This window comes from Anoplopoma fimbria, chromosome 22 (genome assembly GCF_027596085.1).
Source record: "Anoplopoma fimbria isolate UVic2021 breed Golden Eagle Sablefish chromosome 22, Afim_UVic_2022, whole genome shotgun sequence".
Lineage (NCBI taxonomy): Eukaryota > Metazoa > Chordata > Actinopteri > Perciformes > Anoplopomatidae > Anoplopoma > Anoplopoma fimbria.
Window position 1 is genome coordinate 1,397,848 of NC_072470.1, and position 18,483 is coordinate 1,416,330.

The following is an 18,483-nucleotide window of genomic DNA, read 5'->3' on the forward strand; positions in this document are numbered from 1 at the left end:
AACCTCCTCTAGCTATGCTAGCTATAGGAGGTTGAGCCGGCCGGTCTACCGGTACCGGTACCGTGAAAAACACCGGTAATCCGGCACACCGGTATACAGGAGGATGAGCCGTCCAGATCAACATCCGTGAAAACATCATGACGTGACGTCACTGCACCGCGACTGTGACAAACGCGAAACATTAAATAAAGATAATAAAACATTAAATGAAGAGAATAAAACATTAAATAAAGATAATAGATGATGTTTCAGCCTTCGTGGCATCAACTTAAGATCTTAAAAATAAGAACTTGAAAATGTAAATATATACATATATATATATATATATATATAAATATATTGTGTTTTATATGTATGAACAAATGTCTCAATAAAGTTATTGAATTTAAAAAAAAAAAAAAATAAAAAAAAATAATAATAATTTTAAAAAAACTACCCGGCATGCAATGCGCGGTGATCGCCGGAACCTATTTCCCGGTCACCGGGATTCTACCGGGACGCCTCCTCTAGCTCCCAGACGGCTCAACCTCCTCTAGCTATGCTAGCTATAGGAGGTTGAGCCGGCCGGTCTACCGGTACCGGTACCGTGAAAAACACCGGTAATCCGGCACACCGGTATACAGGAGGATGAGCCGTCCAGATCAACATCCGTGAAAACATCATGACGTGACGTCACTGCACCGCGACTGTGACAAACGCGAAACATTAAATAAAGATAATAGATGATGTTTCAGCCTTCGTGGCATCAACTTAAGAACTTGAAAATGTAAATATATACATATATATATATATATATATATAAATATATTGTGTTTTATATGTATGAACAAATGTCTCAATAAAGTTATTGAATTTAAAAATAAATAAATTAAAAAAAAATAATAATAATAATTTAAAAAAAAAATCTACCCGGCATGCAATGCGCGGTGATCGCCGGAACCTATTTCCCGGTCACCGGGATTCTACCGGGACGCCTCCTCTAGCTCCCAGACGGCTCAACCTCCTCTAGCTATGCTAGCTATAGGAGGTTGAGCCGGCCGGTCTACCGGTACCGGTACCGTGAAAAACACCGGTAATCCGGCACACCGGTATACAGGAGGATGAGCCGTCCAGATCAACATCCGTGAAAACATCATGACGTGACGTCACTGCACCGCGACTGTGACAAACGCGAAACATTAAATAAAGATAATAGATGATGTTTCAGCCTTAAATGAAGCATCAACTTAAGATCTTAAAAATAAGAACTTGAAAATGTAAATATATACATATATATATATATATAAATATATTGTGTTTTATATGTATGAACAAATGTCTCAATAAAGTTATTGAATTTAAAAAAAAAAAAATAAATCTACCCGGCATGCAATGCGCGGTGATCGCCGGAACCTATTTCCCGGTCACCGGGATTCTACCGGGACGCCTCCTCTAGCTCCCAGACGGCTCAACCTCCTCTAGCTATGCTAGCTATAGGAGGTTGAGCCGGCCGTCTACCGGTACCGGTACCGTGAAAAACACCGGTAATCCGGCACACCGGTATACAGGAGGATGAGCCGTCCAGATAAACATCCGTGAAAACATCATGACGTGACGTCACTGCACCGCGACTGTGACAAACGCGAAACATTAAATAAAGATAATAAAACATTAACTGAAGAGAATGAAACATTAAATAAAGAGAATGAAACATTAAATAAAGAGAATATAACATTTAACAAAGATAATGAAACATTAAATAAATAGAATAAAACATTAAATAAAGATATTAAAACATTAAACAAAGAGAATAAAACATTAAATGAAGATAATAAAACATTTAATAAAGATAATGAAACATTAAATAAATAGAATAAAACATTAAATAAAGATAATAGATGATGTTTCAGCCTTCGTGGCATCAACTTAAGATCTTAAAAATAAGAACTTGAAAATGTAAATATATACATATATATATATATATAAATATTTTGTGTTTTATATGTATGAACAAATGTCTCAATAAAGTTATTGAATTTAAAAAAATAAAATTAAAAAAAATAAATAATAATAAAAAAAAAAAATCTACCCGGCATGCAATGCGCGGTGATCGCCGGAACCTATTTCCTGGTCACCGGGATTCTACCGGACGCCTCCTCTAGCTCCCAGACGGCTCAACCTCCTCTAGCTATGCTAGCTATAGGAGGTTGAGCCGGCCGGTCTACCGGTACCGGTACCGTGAAAAACACCGGTAATCCGGCACACCGGTATACAGGAGGATGAGCCGTCCAGATCAACATCCGTGAAAACATCATGACGTGACGTCACTGCACCGCGACTGTGACAAACGCGAAACATTAAATAAAGATAATAAAACATTAAATGAAGAGAATGAAACATTAAATAAAGAGAATGAAACATTAAATAAAGAGAATATAACATTTAACAAAGATATTAAAACATTAAACAAAGAGAATAAAACATTAAATGAAGATAATAAAACATTTAATAAAGATAATGAAACATTAAATAAATAGAATAAAACATTAAATAAAGATAATAGATGATGTTTCAGCCTTCGTGGCATCAACTTAAGATCTTAAAAATAAGAACTTGAAAATGTAAATATATACATATATATATATATATAAATATATTGTGTTTTATATGTATGAACAAATGTCTCAATAAAGTTATTGAATTTAAAAAAAAAAAAAAATAAATAAATAATAATAATAAAAAAAAAAAAATCTACCCGGCATGCAATGCGCGGTGATCGCCGGAACCTATTTCCCGGTCACCGGGATTCTACCGGGACGCCTCCTCTAGCTCCCAGACGGCTCAACCTCCTCTAGCTATGCTAGCTATAGGAGGTTGAGCCGGCCGGTCCACCGGTACCGGTACCGTGAAAAACACCGGTAATCCGGCACACCGGTATACAGGAGGATGAGCCGTCCAGATCAACATCCGTGAAAACATCATGACGTGACGTCACTGCACCGCGACTGTGACAAACGCGAAACATTAAATAAAGATAATAAAACATTAAATGAAGAGAATGAAACATTAAATAAAGATATTAAAACATTAAATAAAGATAATAAAACATTAAATGAAGATAATGAAACATTAAACAAAGAGAATAAAACATTAAATAAAGAAAATAAAACATTAAATAAAGAGAATGAAACATTAAATAAAGAAAGTGAAACATTAAATAAAGAAAATAAAACATTAAATAAAGAAAATAAAACATTAAATAAAAAAATGAAACATTAAATAAAGAAAATGAAACATTAAATAAAGAAACTAAAACATTAAATAAAGAGAATGAAACATTAAATAAAGAAAGTGAAACATTAAATAAAGAAAATAAAACATTAAATAAAGAAAATAAAACATTAAATAAAAAAATGAAACATTAAATAAAGATAATAAAACATTAAATAAAAAAATGAAACATTAAATAAAGAAAATGAAACATCATATAAAGAAAATAAAACATTAAATAAAGAAAATAAAACATTAAATAAAGAGAATAAAACATTAAATAAAGAGAATAAAACATTAAATAAAGAAAATGAAACATTAAATAAAGAAAATAAAACATTAAATGAAGAAAATAAAACATTAAATAAAGAGAATAAAACATTAAATAAAGAAAATAAAAGATTAAATAAAGAAAATAAAACATTAAATAAAGAGAATGAAACATTAAATAAAGATAATAAAACATTAAATAAAGAGAATGAAACATTAAATAAAGAAAATAAAACATTAAATAAAGATAATAGATGATATTGCAGCCTTCGTGGCATCAACTTAAATCTTAAAAATAAGAACTTGAAAATTTAAATATATACATATACCGGTATATATACATATATTATATAAATATATATATTTATATTATATAAATATATTTATATAAATATATATTTATATAAATATATTTATATAATATAAATATATATATTTATATTATATAAATATATTTTCATATAATATATATATTTATATTATATAAATATATATACATAATATAAATATATATTTACATAATATATATATTTATATTATATAAATAAATATATTTATATAATATAAATAAAATATATTTACGATAGTGGTTCAACATTTACTGCTTTAAACTCACCTTTGATACTGGAAATGAAGCCGCTGGGTTCTTCTTCTTCTTCTTCTCATTTCAATGTATATGTACCCAGACTCTCTTCTTTGATTATCTTTTACACTCACATATAACATCATATGACCCAGAGAAGATTAACAAAATATTATTTAGCCTATTTTGAATGTTTTACTTTGAAGGTCTTAACCGGAAGTGTCTGTTTTCTATGACAGAGTTTATTATGATCATGTGACTCCGCTTCCCTCTGGTGGTTCAAACGTGTAAGTACATCTCTGTTGTTCATTTAAATTAAGTGTTTTAAGTTAATATCTGCTCAAAACATTTGTTCCAAATATATTCTTGTCACAACATATTTAAATTTTACATGTAAACTAGTTAGTAAACAAGCAATAGTTCAACAAAATGATATCTAAAGGTAACTTCATATTCAGATGATGATGTTTTGTTCTTAAAGACGTGTATAGTTTTACTTTTAATATTATTGCAAAAAAAAGTAAAGCCTCATAAAGATAACCTAATGTTTAAAAAGGAGTTTGAAGTGTGAACGCCCTCTAGTGGCCACAGTTAACAACTACAACGGTATTATCAAGTTAGACAAACTATACACAAGCAATACTTCTGGTTGTATCATTCAAAATAAATTAATTAAAATAAAAAGACTTGTGTTCAGCTTTGTATCAAAAGTTTTTACTGATATATCAAAAATCCAACTTTAAAAAGTCAGTTTAAATGAGATTATCATGTCATTATATAAAAGCTGATCACATCAAAAGTGCAAATGTGCTCAAGGACCATGTCATAAAATAAATAAGATTATTTACATCCTCACAGTTTGAAACTCTCTCTCTCTCTCTCTCTCTCTCACACACACACACACACACACACACACACACACACACACACACACACACACACACACACACACACACACACACACACACACACACACACACACACACACACACACACACACACACACCTAGAGGCTCAGGTAGGAAATATGTGCCACACAATAAAAACTACACACTTTAAAAGTTTAAAAACCTCCCAGCAGCATGGTGATACTGGTCATACTGGTGGAGGAGAAGGCTCAGCTCTAGGTCACTTGTGAACAGATAGTGGTTGATTTAAAGACGGCATGTTAGTGGCTCCACAGACAGGAAGTAGAATAAAGTGTCATCAGTCCAGCTTTCTTTGTATTTAAGACTGAAGGTTTAAGACCCTTAAAGGAATACTTCACTTAAAGTCACAGCAGACAGTGACGGTGGGAAGAGATCATCAAAAGGTCTAAAGAAACAAATAATCAATCGATTGAAGGAGGATCTGATCTCAGAATCTGTTATAAAAATTAATTTGTGGTTTCTACGTAGGTTTGTATATATATAAAATATATATATATTTATTTCCCTCAAGTATTCCTTTAAAGAATCATTTAAACCATTCCAAACTTTGGTCTGGCTTTTCAAAATAAGAGCTTGGTTGCTGGGATCACAGCAGGGTGCAGGCTCCAGAGCGAGGGCCCCTGGCTCCAGAGGAGAAAGATCTCTGCTGTGCTCGACCTCTGTTTGTCTCTGGCTCTCCGCTCCCAGCAGCAGAAGTGTTCGCCGTGGAGGGAGGCTCTCCCCGGATGGCGGCGGCGGCGTCCCCGCTGATGGAGCCCTCCGCCAGGGTTTGGTCCCTGTGGTTGTTCTGCTTCTGCCTGGTGAAGGACAGCCGTCTGAAGAGAGAGAGCTGAGAGGAGGACGAAGAAGGATGGAAGGGATGTGAACATTCTTTAAATGTTTCATCAGTTATCTTTTTTTAAAGCTCTTGTACCTTTTTGTTGGAGCCTGATTGGCTCTTGGAGTTGCCGTCCGCTGTCCCATTGGCCGGTTTGGTGCCATCGTCCGTCTCTTCTCCACCTGTGGTGTCGGGCTGCTCGCTGATCTCAGCTGCTGTTTGTGGGTTTTAAAACTTTAAATCATGAAGGTTTATATCATCACAGAACTTTTAGAATATCTTAAACGTGGAAAAGTATTTACTTATTTATATAACACACCAGATGAACTTAATTAAAGGAATCATCCGTCACCTTTCTGTTCTCCGTCAGGTGTGGATTCTTCTTCCAGCTCTTCAGGCTTCTGGAAAGATCAGATGTTTTATTTTGGCGTCAACAGGAAGTGTGAATGAACGTCAGACATTTAATGGTCTCTGCAGACTCACGGCACTCTGAGTCTCCTCTGTCTTCTCTGTCGACTCCTCCAAACTCTGATCAGCTGACGTATCGTTATCCTCCTCCTCTTCTTCTTCAACATCGTCCTCCTCTTCCTCTCCGTCTCCTTCCTCTTCACCTTTGCTCCACGTCGGAGCAAATCCTTTTATCACATCCTGACGAAAAAGGGTGAAATGAAGACATATTAGTATATTTTAATTAGACATAAGAAGATCTTTGGGTTCATTTGAACTTCAAGTTTTAAGACTCCAGATCAAAATACTTTAAATGACTTAATAATAAACTTAATTAGTACACTGATGGAGAAAAGCTAAAAGCTAATTGATTTAATCAAAGCTGAAGACTAAGAGGAAAGTTATGAAAACAGACACACACAGTAGGAAAAGAAAAGTAAAATCCTTGTAAAACTGGGATGGTTTGGTACCTGTGGAGTTCATCCAGACTACAGCAGAGCATTATGGGAAGGGATTACAGGAGGGATGACAAACACAAAGACTAGAAGAAGAAAACAAGTCCCACCTGATCCAGAAACATGTCAACAAACCAGAAAGCTGCAGACATCAAGTCAGTCAACAGAAGAAGTTTGACCTATTTTTCAAACATCCTCGTTTCATATCTTTGTAAACTGAATATCTTTGAGTTTTGCACATTTGAAGACGTCATGTTACAGACATTGTTTCTGACATTTTAAAGACAATACTTTCGACTAAACACACACAAAAACTAATAAATGATATAAAAAGGAAAATAATCATTGGCTGCAGCTCTTCAAATGCTGAGGTCCGAATCCATCTTTCTGAAATGGATTTAAAGATGTATCAAATCTGATAGTCTGCAAGTTATCATAGTTTAAAAACAACAAGGAAAAACAAAATGAATACAATAAAACACATTTATTTATTACAAACACACAAACGAATAAAAATAGAAAAAGAAGTAAAAATGTAAATCTTGTAATTAAAGCAGCCTGTCTGAAGAATATCAAAGTACTGGTGTTTGTGTTTCCGTCTCCACTGTGAGGACCAATCAGTGTTTCAAAGTATATTTAATACTTTCATTAATAAAACACAAACTAATCTTTAACACATGTTTAAGCTGCCATGATAAAAAGTAAACAAAGTCTTTAAAAGTAAAAGAAATGGTTCATTCTATGTGGAATAAAATGAAGGAATACGAGCAGTGAAGGCACCGTGAGTGATGAGTTCAGGGACCTGCTTCTTGTGTGGGACTAAACAGTCACATGATTATGTGATGCTCCGTCGTATGGATGGTTGGTGGGCGTTACTTCAGGTGGAGGTACTGAGGCAGCACGTCATCCCAGAACTCCTCTGACTCGTCTGCTGCCTGACCTTTGACCCCTGACCTCCGCTGACTGCCAGCTTTAACACTTTGAACCTCAGAGGACTTTTTCTTCTCGACAATCTCCTCCTCCTCCTCTTCTTCTTCTTCACCCTCCTTCTCCTCTTCCTCGTCATTTTTATCAGCCTCTTCCTCCTCAGCTTCTTCATCCTCTTCCTCACTGTTTTGATCCTCCTCTTCCTCTTCTTCTTCCTCCTCTTCTTCTTCTTCTTCCTCTTCTTCCTCCTCCTCTTCTTCCTCCTCCTCTTCTTCTTCCTCCTCCTCTTCTTCTTCTTCTTCTTCTTCACTCTCCTTTTCCTCTTCTGCCTCTTCTTCAGCACTCTCTTCCTCTTCTTCTTCCTCCACCTCCTGCTTTTCATTTTCACTCACCTCTTCCTCCTCTTCTTCACTTTCATCCTCATTTTCACCCTCTTCTTCCTCACTACTCTCCTCCTCTGCCTCCTCCTCTTCGTTCTCAGCAATACTCTCCTCCTCTGCCTCCTCCTCTTCCTCAGCAATACTCTCCTCCTCTGCCTCCTCCTCTTCCTCAGCACTACTCTCCTCCTCTGCCTCCTCCTCTTCGTCCTCAGCACTCTCCTCCTCCTCCTCCTCTTCTTCTTCTCCTCCCTCTGTCTCACTCTCTTCTTCCTCCTCCGATGACTTTAAGGACTCACTTTCACCCTCCTCTTCCTCACTTTCCAGACCCCCCTCTTCTTCCTCACCTTCTTCCTCATTTTCAGACTCTCCCTCTTTGCTCTCCGTTTCATGACTCGATCCTTCCTCACTTTCTTCCTCCTCCTCCTCTCGTGCATCCCCTCCTTTGCTCTTCTTGGATTCTGTCTCGTCTTCACTTTCACTTCCTGCTGTGCCTCTTGCTTCCTCTTCCTCCTCCTCCTCCTCTTCTTCAGCACTGCTCTCGTCTTCCTCCTCATCCCTGCTTTCCTCCTCCCCTTCATCAGTTTCTGACTCGTCCTCTGGTTGAAGAGTGTTGCTGTCTTCGTCATCTTCTTCTTCTTCTGCTACTTTCTCGATACTGTGACTGACCTCTTCTTCTTCTTCCTCCTCCTCCTCCTCCTCGCTGACTTCTGCACTCGTCTTCTGCCCTTTTTCATCTTCATCCTCTTCCTCCTCCAGCTTTGTTATTGCAGAGTCCTTCCTCTCCTCCTCGCTGTCACTCGTTTCCTTCTCCTCCTCTTCCTCCTCCTGCTTTGTCTTTGATTGCAGTCAGTCCTTCCTCTCCTCCTCGCTGTCACCTTCCTCTCCTCCTCGCTGTCACTCGTTTCCTTCTCCTCCTCTTCCTCCTCCTGCTTTGTCTTTGAGTCCTTCCTCTCCTCCTCGCTGTCACTCGTTTCCTTCTCCTCCTCTTCCTCCTCCTGCTTTGTCTTTGAGTCCTTCCTCTCCTCCTCGCTGTCACTCGTTTCCTTCTCCTCCTCTTCCTCCTCCTGCTTTGTCTTTGAGTCCTTCCTCTCCTCCTCGCTGTCACTCGTTTCCTTCTCCTCCTCTTCCTCCTCCTGCTTTGTCTTTGAGTCCTTCCTCTCCTCCTCGCTGTCACTCGTTTCCTTCTCCTCCTGACTCTCAGGTATGATGTTGATGCTGACGATGGATTTGTTGCTCAAATCGGCGGCGTAGGATTCAGACTCTTCGCTCCGTGATTTGGTCACGCTGTCTTTCTGGACGCCACGGCTGCTCTCGGATCCCGTTGCCGATGGCGACGGCGAGCTTCTGGACGCCACCTCATGCATTAAGACCGACCCCGCTGCAAGAGCGGCAGCTCCAGCTGCAGCCCCGGCGAGCAGGCCGAGCTTTGACGCCTTTCCTGTTTTTGATTCTGCCTCTCTTTTGTTCTTCTCTTTTTTAGATTTCTTAGAAAAATCTGAGCTCTCTTTAAACTTTTTTTTCCCCTCAGAGAGACGTCGAGGGCTCCCTGAGCTCTCTCCGTCTGGAGGAAACCCAGGTGTGTGAGTGCGTTCACCTGGCGAGCCAACTCCTGCACTTTGCACGACTATCGGTTTGCTCTTAACTCGGACAGGTTTCGCCTGCCTAACGTTCAGTGCAGGTTCAGAGCCGACACCTGAAGGGGTCTTCCTGGTTTCAGGACTTGGTTTAGAGTCTGGTTCCAGCTTCCTGCCGACCTGGATCAGCTGGCCTTTCCTCTGAGACGGCCTGAGCCTCTGCTTGGACGCTGTCTTCCTAATGTCGCCTACACTCGGCCTGTCTTTACTGGGCTTCCTTTGCAGCTCCTCCATGGCCATGATCAGATTCTCTTTGTTCTGATTGGCTGTTTTGCGTCTGTGTGGGCTCTGAGTGGCCGGAGAGCGAGCGCTGTGGCTGCTCGCCCGGCGGGGAGAGACGGCTTTGCTCTCACGAGAAGAGGAGCTGCTCTTTTTCGAGAGCTTCCTCTCCGTCTTTGGGTTCTCTTTAGCGGTCTTACCGTGCTGACCCTTCCTCTATCCCCCGGCAACAGAAAGCAAGAAGAAGGTGGAAAAGAGGCATGCATTAGAGAAGGAAAGAGACATGCAGGAGAACCAAAAGAGACAGAAGAAAAGCAGGAAATTTAAAATGGAAGAATGAAGATATTAAAAAGATGAATATCAGTTTTAGTAAACGCTATATTTATAACATTTTCCCTCTTTACCTTGCTGTCAGAGAGACCTTTCTGTTATCTATGCTCTCTTTAAAGCCACCAGACTCCATTCACAAAAACAGCTATTACAGATCACAGGAGTTGCTGGTTCTACTGCTGCCTCCGTGGGTTAGTCACTTTTCCTTAAATCAGATTTTTCTCAATGGAAACATGGTATGCATTGGAACGTCCATATTTCTCTCTTAAAATCACTTGACTGATGGGTTTTAAATTAAAAAAACATCATCAGATATCACCCTGATGAAGGAGAAACTAGAGTTGTGGGACGTGAGGAGAATGACGGTGAAGATAGGAATCATCTCGGGTGCTGTTTTAAATTAAAAACAAAATGAGTGAGTTACCTTCTGAACTGGAGACAGAGTGAGTGATTTATCACCGGGGTCCATCTTCATCATATGTGTCTATCAGGAAGAAGACAAATGAGCAGTTAAATCTAGAATGTTCCAGGTATGAGATGGTGCGTTCACTGATCTCTCACCATGTTGAGGAAGTCTGAAGTTTCTCCGAGGCCTTTAACGCTGTCGGTGTCCGTCAGGCTCTCCACCACGCTGTCTGCCTGCTCTACAAAGCAGGACGGCAAGTGAGACCCAGGTTACTCCTCATTCTGCCTGGTTTGATCCCAGGGTGTCAAAAAAACATTATTATCCTGCAGAAAAAGGTTTTTGTAATCTGCCTTTTGGTAAGACTTTCAATATTTTACATTTCCAGCATCCGGATGATCTGAAAGTAGCAGAAAGTGCAACACAAAACCTGCTTCTTTATCCAGCTCCAGTGTTTTATGGGCAAAATTAGATCTTCATCTTTCATGGCTTTATTTTTAAATGATTTTATTATCTATTATGTTATAATTTGTGTTTCTCTTTTAACCAGTTTGATCATTTATCTACCTATTAAAAGACATTTTATCAGCAATCTGTAAAGCGCTTAAAAGAGCACTAAGAGCACTGTTTAAAAATACATTTTGGCTGCCGGACAGTTTAATTCTGGGGCAAATCATCACTTTAAGAATTAAAGTACAATAAGAGTTCCTCAAGAGAAAACTAGGTCTGTGCAGGTGTGAAATATTTAGAGAACGAAGTAGAGAAAGCAGAAAAACTATGCTGGAAGATCAGAGAGAAAGACAAATATTTTATAGATTTAACTGAATTTGAAATTAAAATGATCCTGGAGGAGACATGAGGAGGAGGTGGAGGAGTTGTAGGAGGTGGAGGTGAGGTAGGTACCCTGCTGGATTGACCCTGCGCTCCTGTGTTGGTGAGTGCCGTTGAGCACCTTTCTGTGGCTCAGCTCAGGCGGAGGCAATCTGGGCGGGATGGTCTGGCTGGAGACGGGCAGCGGCGGGTGGAGGAAGCCGGGCGTCATGGCGGGCAGCGTGCTGAACATGGTTCCAAACTGGTCCGGAGATCTCTCCTGAGGGCAAAGGTTAGGAGAGCGTTGTTTAGTTGGGTTTAATCTGTGGATGGATCCGGACTCAGAGGCTCGGTACCCACCCTCTCTCTCCTGCGGACCCGAGCAGAGAGGCTCCTCTGCAGGGTGGAGGAGTCGGCCGTCTCCCCCAGCAGCTCCACGTACGGCTTCTCCAGGAAGTCTTCTGTCACGTCGTCTTCCTCCAGAGTCACGTGAGCGCAGCTCGGATCCTCGGCCGAGCCAACACCACCATGTGGCAGCCGCCGCACGTTGCCTGTACGAGAGCACAGTCAACCATTTTATTTATCCTTCATCAGAAAAATCTGACACCTTATATTAAGATTGAATTAAATACGTGCAAAATAAATAAATAAAACATTTAACTGTTAAAAATGTATTAAAACCAAACATAAAATAATAAATAGATTGATTGAATCTAATATATCAAATACATAAAAATACAAAGTAGTAATTAAGATAAATAAATATACGTATGTAATAAAATAAATACAAAAAACATAAATATAACCACATAAAATTAAACAATATTAAAAAAAAAAGTAAAAAAAAAAAATTAAAATTTTAACAAATTCAGATATAATGATTAATAACAATATTGCATGTAATAAATATGTAAAATATATAAATATATAAAGAAAATAATTGTTAATTAAAATAAATAAAAACATGTGATAAAATATATAAACACAAAAAATATCTTAACCACATAAAATGTGTAATATATAACAATTAAAAATAATAATGTTATTGATATATATGTTTTATATAAAAGAATTATTAGTATTATTAATATTATGTGAAACACTTACGGCCTGGACGTTATACTTGAGGAAGCGTGGACACAGAGTCGGTTTAAACTGGTTAGTGAAGTTTTCTTCTCCCAGGCCCAGTTTCCCATGTCTGCCGTCTCCAAACGTGTACAGCAAACCACCGTCTAAAGATATAAAAATACAGAGACATTGTATTCGCTTGAAGTGAGCTTCATTCTTCTTGATGAGAAAAAACAATCAAATTAAAGATGAATTAAAGAGTCACCTGTGATGACAGCCGTGTGGTTTTCTCCACAGGTCACCTGACACACTCGTCCCTTCTTGAAGTGATCGATCGCCCTCGGCAGCCGCGACTCGAAGGTGAACGTCCCGTGACCGAGTTGTCCGAACTGACCGAGACCGAACGTGAACACATCGTCCTCTGAGGGAGAAGAAACAGATTAACCAAAGCCTTCCATAATCAATGAAGGTGTAATTTATCCTGTATGACCTAATTTTAAATCAACAGATTTAAAACTTTAAAAAGGTTAAAATGGACTTCAGATAGAGCTTATTGACCAATAAGTCCTGAGAATACTTGTAGTGCTCAGCCATTTTTGTAGTTCTTTCGGACAGATTTCAGATTCACTACCTGTGAGTGCCACCGTGTGTCCGCCTCCACAGGCCACCTGAGTCACCGTCTCCTTGAGGCTCTTCACCAGCTGAGGGACTCGGTGTCGCTGCAGCTGGTCGGTGCCCAGACCCAGTTTACCGCTGTCCCGCTCCCCGAACGTGTACAGAGCTCCTTCAACTGAGGCACAAACAAACACACAACCTTTTACTACGGATCAATATTCATGTAATTAATAATTTACCATCTCTGTTTCCAAATGTAATCATATTTCAGCTTTCATTTTGTTCATCAATGAGCTCTGATGATGTTGCTTATAAACTATTTTCAATGTAAAGAATGAACCTTAAAGTTTGACTTTCTGTTTCTCGTTCTTCTGGTTCTGGTTGTACAATAATGCAATGCTTTAATAGTTTAACAGTAATTTAATTTCATGAAATTAATGAGGCATTACATTTGAAAGATTTCCTGCATGTGACTGGTTCATTTGAAGATCAATACCCGTCAGCTGACCTTTCTCTGTTCTCACCTGTGACTAAGGCAGAGTGGTAGTATCCACAGGAGACCCAGCTGATTGGTCGTCCCACGCTGACTTCCTGTGGCGAGGAGGCGTGGCTCTCCTTCCCCAAACCGATCTGACCCTCCGTGTTGTCGCCCCACATGAACAGTTCGCCGCTTTCTGTGACGGGCAAGGATCAAGAACTCATTTTTATTCTTTTTCATTTCATTCTTTTTCAATTTTACATGTTGAAACTGTTGTTATGTATTAAATGTAACAGTGCTTATGTTTTGTCATCTTAATTAACTTAAGTTTATTTACTGGTGAAATCTAAAAACTGAAACCCTTAAATTAATTTAAATATAATTGACTATAAAAAATGTAATTCCCAAATCGAATTAACAGACAAAAGATACTTTTTAGATTTAAAAAATGTCATTTACCAAAATCTGAAATTTAAAATGTATTCATTTAAACTTTCATTGCCTTTTTAAAATAAAACAAAAATAAATATTGACCATATCTCAAAAAATAAATTGAATTGTTATTATATAATTATTATGAAATAATAATAATTTAAATAATTAATAAAAAAATAAAATAAATCTAATTTAATGAAAAAATCTCAAATTTAAAACAGTAAAAATTAAATTTTTAAAAAAGTATAAATTGAACTACATTTTCAAATTAGAATTTCATATTTAAAAATCTATTTTACTAACAAAAATTGCCATCAAAGTTGACAAGCAGCTCTGAACTAAAAACAGTATCTGAGCGTCACCTGTGAGAGCAGCGGAGGTATTCGACCCGGCAGCGAGCATTTTGATTGGTCCGTGTGAATCAAAGAACCCGATCCTCTGGAAGGTCGTCCTCTCATCAAAGTCACCGAGTCCCAGCTGACCCTCACTGTTCCCTCCTGAGGCCAACACTCTGCCCTGAGCTACAACAAAGAAAACACAACTTACTTTTATAATTCAAACGTTTTCAGAGTTTAAACTCGTCAGTCAGAAACTCACCTGTGTAGATGAGAGTGTGGTTTCTTCCACACGCCACAAACCGGACTTTCTCAGATTTAAGAGCTAAAATAACACAAATATAATAATAATTATTGCACAAATATACATGTATTGCTACAAAACTACCACTGTGTGTATTGTTTTAGTTTTAAAGCTTCAGGTTAAAGTGCTAGCTTCTTCCAGAGTCTTCAATCATGCCACATGGTCTTCATCAGAGGATGGAGTTTGCCAGGTTGTCATGGAGATGGATGTGTTGACATGTGAGCTCAGAATTGCTGTTTATAGCAGTTTCAGGATTTTTCAATATAAGGTTAAGAGCATGAAACAATTCTGTCGATGAAAACCTGACAACATAGCTGAAAGCTCTGGAAAGAATAGCTTGTAAGAAACCTTGAGTTGGGATTCATTTGGGATTGTTTTGTTATTATATTTTCTGTTAAACTACAATTTCCAAGGACTTTAACTTTAATGATAAAGTTTAAAATTGTGAGGTTGTTTTCTCAAATCATCTCTTGACTAAATTTTACTAAATAATAAAGCAAGATAGAAAATATGTGTTTGTGTGAAAGCTGTGAAGAGAAACATGACAGAATTGTTTTTAAATTAATTGAGCTTCCTTAACTCTTATTTTATGAGTAGCGCACAGAGCTCTGATTAGGAACCAATTGTCTCTCCATATGCCTCCAAGATTAGACAGATTATGGACCGTCCAGATTGGGATTATAATGGGAATGGTTTCCCCTTCTGCAAGGCTCCTCCACCTCTAATGTCTTGTAAAGGGGTTGGCACTTTTGCAGATTAGGGAGGGACTTCCTCTTTATTTCTCTTTGAGGAGGCTGAAGGCAGCTGTCGGTGGCAGCACAAACAAACAATACACTCCCATGTGGGAGCTGTTTAAAGACCGACCTTTGACACAAGTCGGCTTGTTCACCGTCAATTTGGATCCCAGACCGAGCTGGCCCCAGTTGTTGCTGCCAAACATGAAGAGTTTCCCATTTTCTGTGCAGACAAAAACATTTTATGTACATTTATTTCATGGTAAACAAATAAAAAAAAGCTACTTGTCTCTGTGCTCATGTAACAGAATCAGTAAAAAGCTTCTCAGTTCAGTCAAACACCTTCTAAAAGTCTCTTACCCGTTATAAAGGCGGTGTGCTCGTCCCCACAGGCTATTTTTAAGGGCACGTCGTTTTTAAGCCAGAATTTACTGGGGACGTTTTCTGCAAATTTGCTCTTTCCAAAAGTGAAAACCGCTCCTGATTCTGACAGAGAAGAAGAGGAAAACAAACAAAATCATTAGGGATGAAAGAATTGGTCAAAACAGACACTAAATTCATCACAATTTTCATTATTTATTAATCACTTTAAATTAAATACATATAAAGAGCACATCTAAATGTTAAATATGATAAAATGATTACCTTTAATTTCTTTCACTGTTGGTTAAACTAAATAACGAGGGGAGGACTTTGATTTGAGCTTCGTCATATTAAACATCTTGTTACCTTTAAAGGCTAAAGCTTAAACCTATAATAATATAATCCATCCATCCATCTTCCATAAGGGTCGCGGGGGTTATTCATAAATACAGGGCCGTCCAGTATCTCAAACTCCACCTTCCGATGATTTGTGCTTGTCATATATATATATATATATATATATATATATATATATTTTTTTTTTTATATATATATATATATATATATATATATTTTTTATATATATATATATTATATATATATATATATATATATATATATATATATATACATAAATATATATATATATATATATATATATATACATATATATATATATTCATATATATATACACACATATATACACATATATATGTTTATATATATTATATATATATATATTATATATATATATATATATAAATATATATATATTTATATAAATATATATATATATATAAATATATATATATATATATATTATATTTTATATAAATATACATATATATATATATATATATATATATATATATATATATATAAATATAAAGTAGTGTATTTCGTGTGTTTATTATGTTGTGTGAAGCCAAAACAAACATTAACTTCTGATATTTTAATAGTAAAACCTTAAAATGAAGGTTTTAACACTTAATACATGAATAAACATCAGGCTGAAGCAGTGAAAGTGATGTTAGCTAAAGCTAAAGCTAAAGCTAAAGCTAAAGCTAAAGCTAAAGCTAACTGAACTAGCTGCATGCTACGAGCTAACGAGCTAAAGCTAACAGACATGTTTAAATAAAACACATTTTTATGAGTGTAAGTGAAGTGAGGCGTCGGGACTCACCCGGTACCTCGTCCCGGGACTCCCCTGCCATCTCTGCGGGACTTTAATCCTCTCTGCTCGGCGTCGTGGGCGTGTTGGTGCTCCTCTTGTTTTCGACTCCCACAACCCGGAAGTAAACAGGACGTCTCCTAGGTGACGACGTTACGACGCAGACGACGTCGCGACGCTGACGACGTCACGACGCTGGCGACGTCGCTCTTAAAGGGACAAGCGCTGTTTGTTGTGACGCTAAATGCAGAAACGGATTTGTATATGTATTTGTTTTAAATATGTGGTGCTTTTAATGAATGGAAATAAATGACTTTTCCATTGTAAAATAATAATAATTCATATTGTAAAATAATAATAATTTATGTTGTAAAATAATAATAATTCATGTTGTAAAATAATAATAATTCATGTTGTAAAATAATAATAATTAATATTATAAAATAATAATAATTCATATCATAAAATAATAATCATTCATATTGTAAAATGATAATAATTTATGTTGTAAAATAATAATAATTCATATTGTAAAATGATGATAATTCATATTGTAAAATAATAATAATTCATATTATAAAATAATAATAATTCATATTGTAAAATAAGAGAAATTCATATTGTAAAATAATAATAATTCATATTATAAAATAATAATTCATATTATAAAATAAGAGTAATTCATATTATAAAATAATAATAATTCATATCATAAAATAATAATAATTCATATTGTAAAATAATAATAATTCATATTATAAAATAATAATAATTCATATTGTAAAATAAGAGTAATTCATATTGTAAAATAATAATAATTCATATTATAAAATAATAATAATTCATATTATAGAATAATAATAATTCATATTGTAAAATAATAATAATTCATATTATAAAATAATAGTAATTCATATTATAAAATAATAATAATTCATATTATAAAATAAGAGTAATTCATATTGTAAAATAATAGTAATTCATATTATAAAATAAGAGTAATTCATATTATAAAATAAGAGTAATTCATATTGTAAAATAATAATAATTCATATTATAAAATAATAATAATTCATATTATAAAATAAGAGTAATTCATATTATAAAATAATAATAATTCATATTATAAAATAAGAGTAATTCATATTGTAAAATAATAATAATTCATATTGTAAAATAATAATAATTCATGTTGTAAAATAATAATAATTCATATTATTAAAATAATAATAATTCATATTATAAAATAATAATAATTCATGTTGTAAAATAATAATAATTCATGTTGTAAAATAATAATAATTCATATTATAAAATAATAATAATTCATGTTGTAAAATAATAATAATTCATATTATAGAATAATAATAATTCATATTATAAAATAATAATAATTCATAATATTGTAAAATAATAATAATTCAGATTATAAAATAATAATAATTCATATTATAAAATAAGAGTAATTCATATTGTAAAATAATAATAATTCATATTATAAAATAATAATAATTAATTTTATATTA

At 35.7% G+C, this 18,483-nt stretch overlaps 1 protein-coding gene across 1 annotated transcript; it reads right to left on the minus strand.

The window, feature by feature from the left end:
- Window positions 1–7,255: 7,255 nt before the first annotated feature.
- Window positions 7,256–17,064, minus strand: rpgrb (retinitis pigmentosa GTPase regulator b). Its single transcript, XM_054623510.1, is given in 16 exon segments — window positions 7,256–8,932; window positions 9,253–10,126; window positions 10,665–10,724; window positions 10,802–10,884; window positions 11,547–11,733; window positions 11,814–11,962; window positions 11,965–12,004; window positions 12,561–12,685; window positions 12,787–12,942; window positions 13,153–13,311; window positions 13,661–13,810; window positions 14,412–14,570; window positions 14,647–14,709; window positions 15,553–15,645; window positions 15,783–15,908; window positions 16,970–17,064. Coding segments are annotated over 16 exon segments (3,765 nt in total). The 5' UTR covers window positions 17,001–17,064; the 3' UTR covers window positions 7,256–7,622.
- Window positions 17,065–18,483: the final 1,419 nt, after the last annotated feature.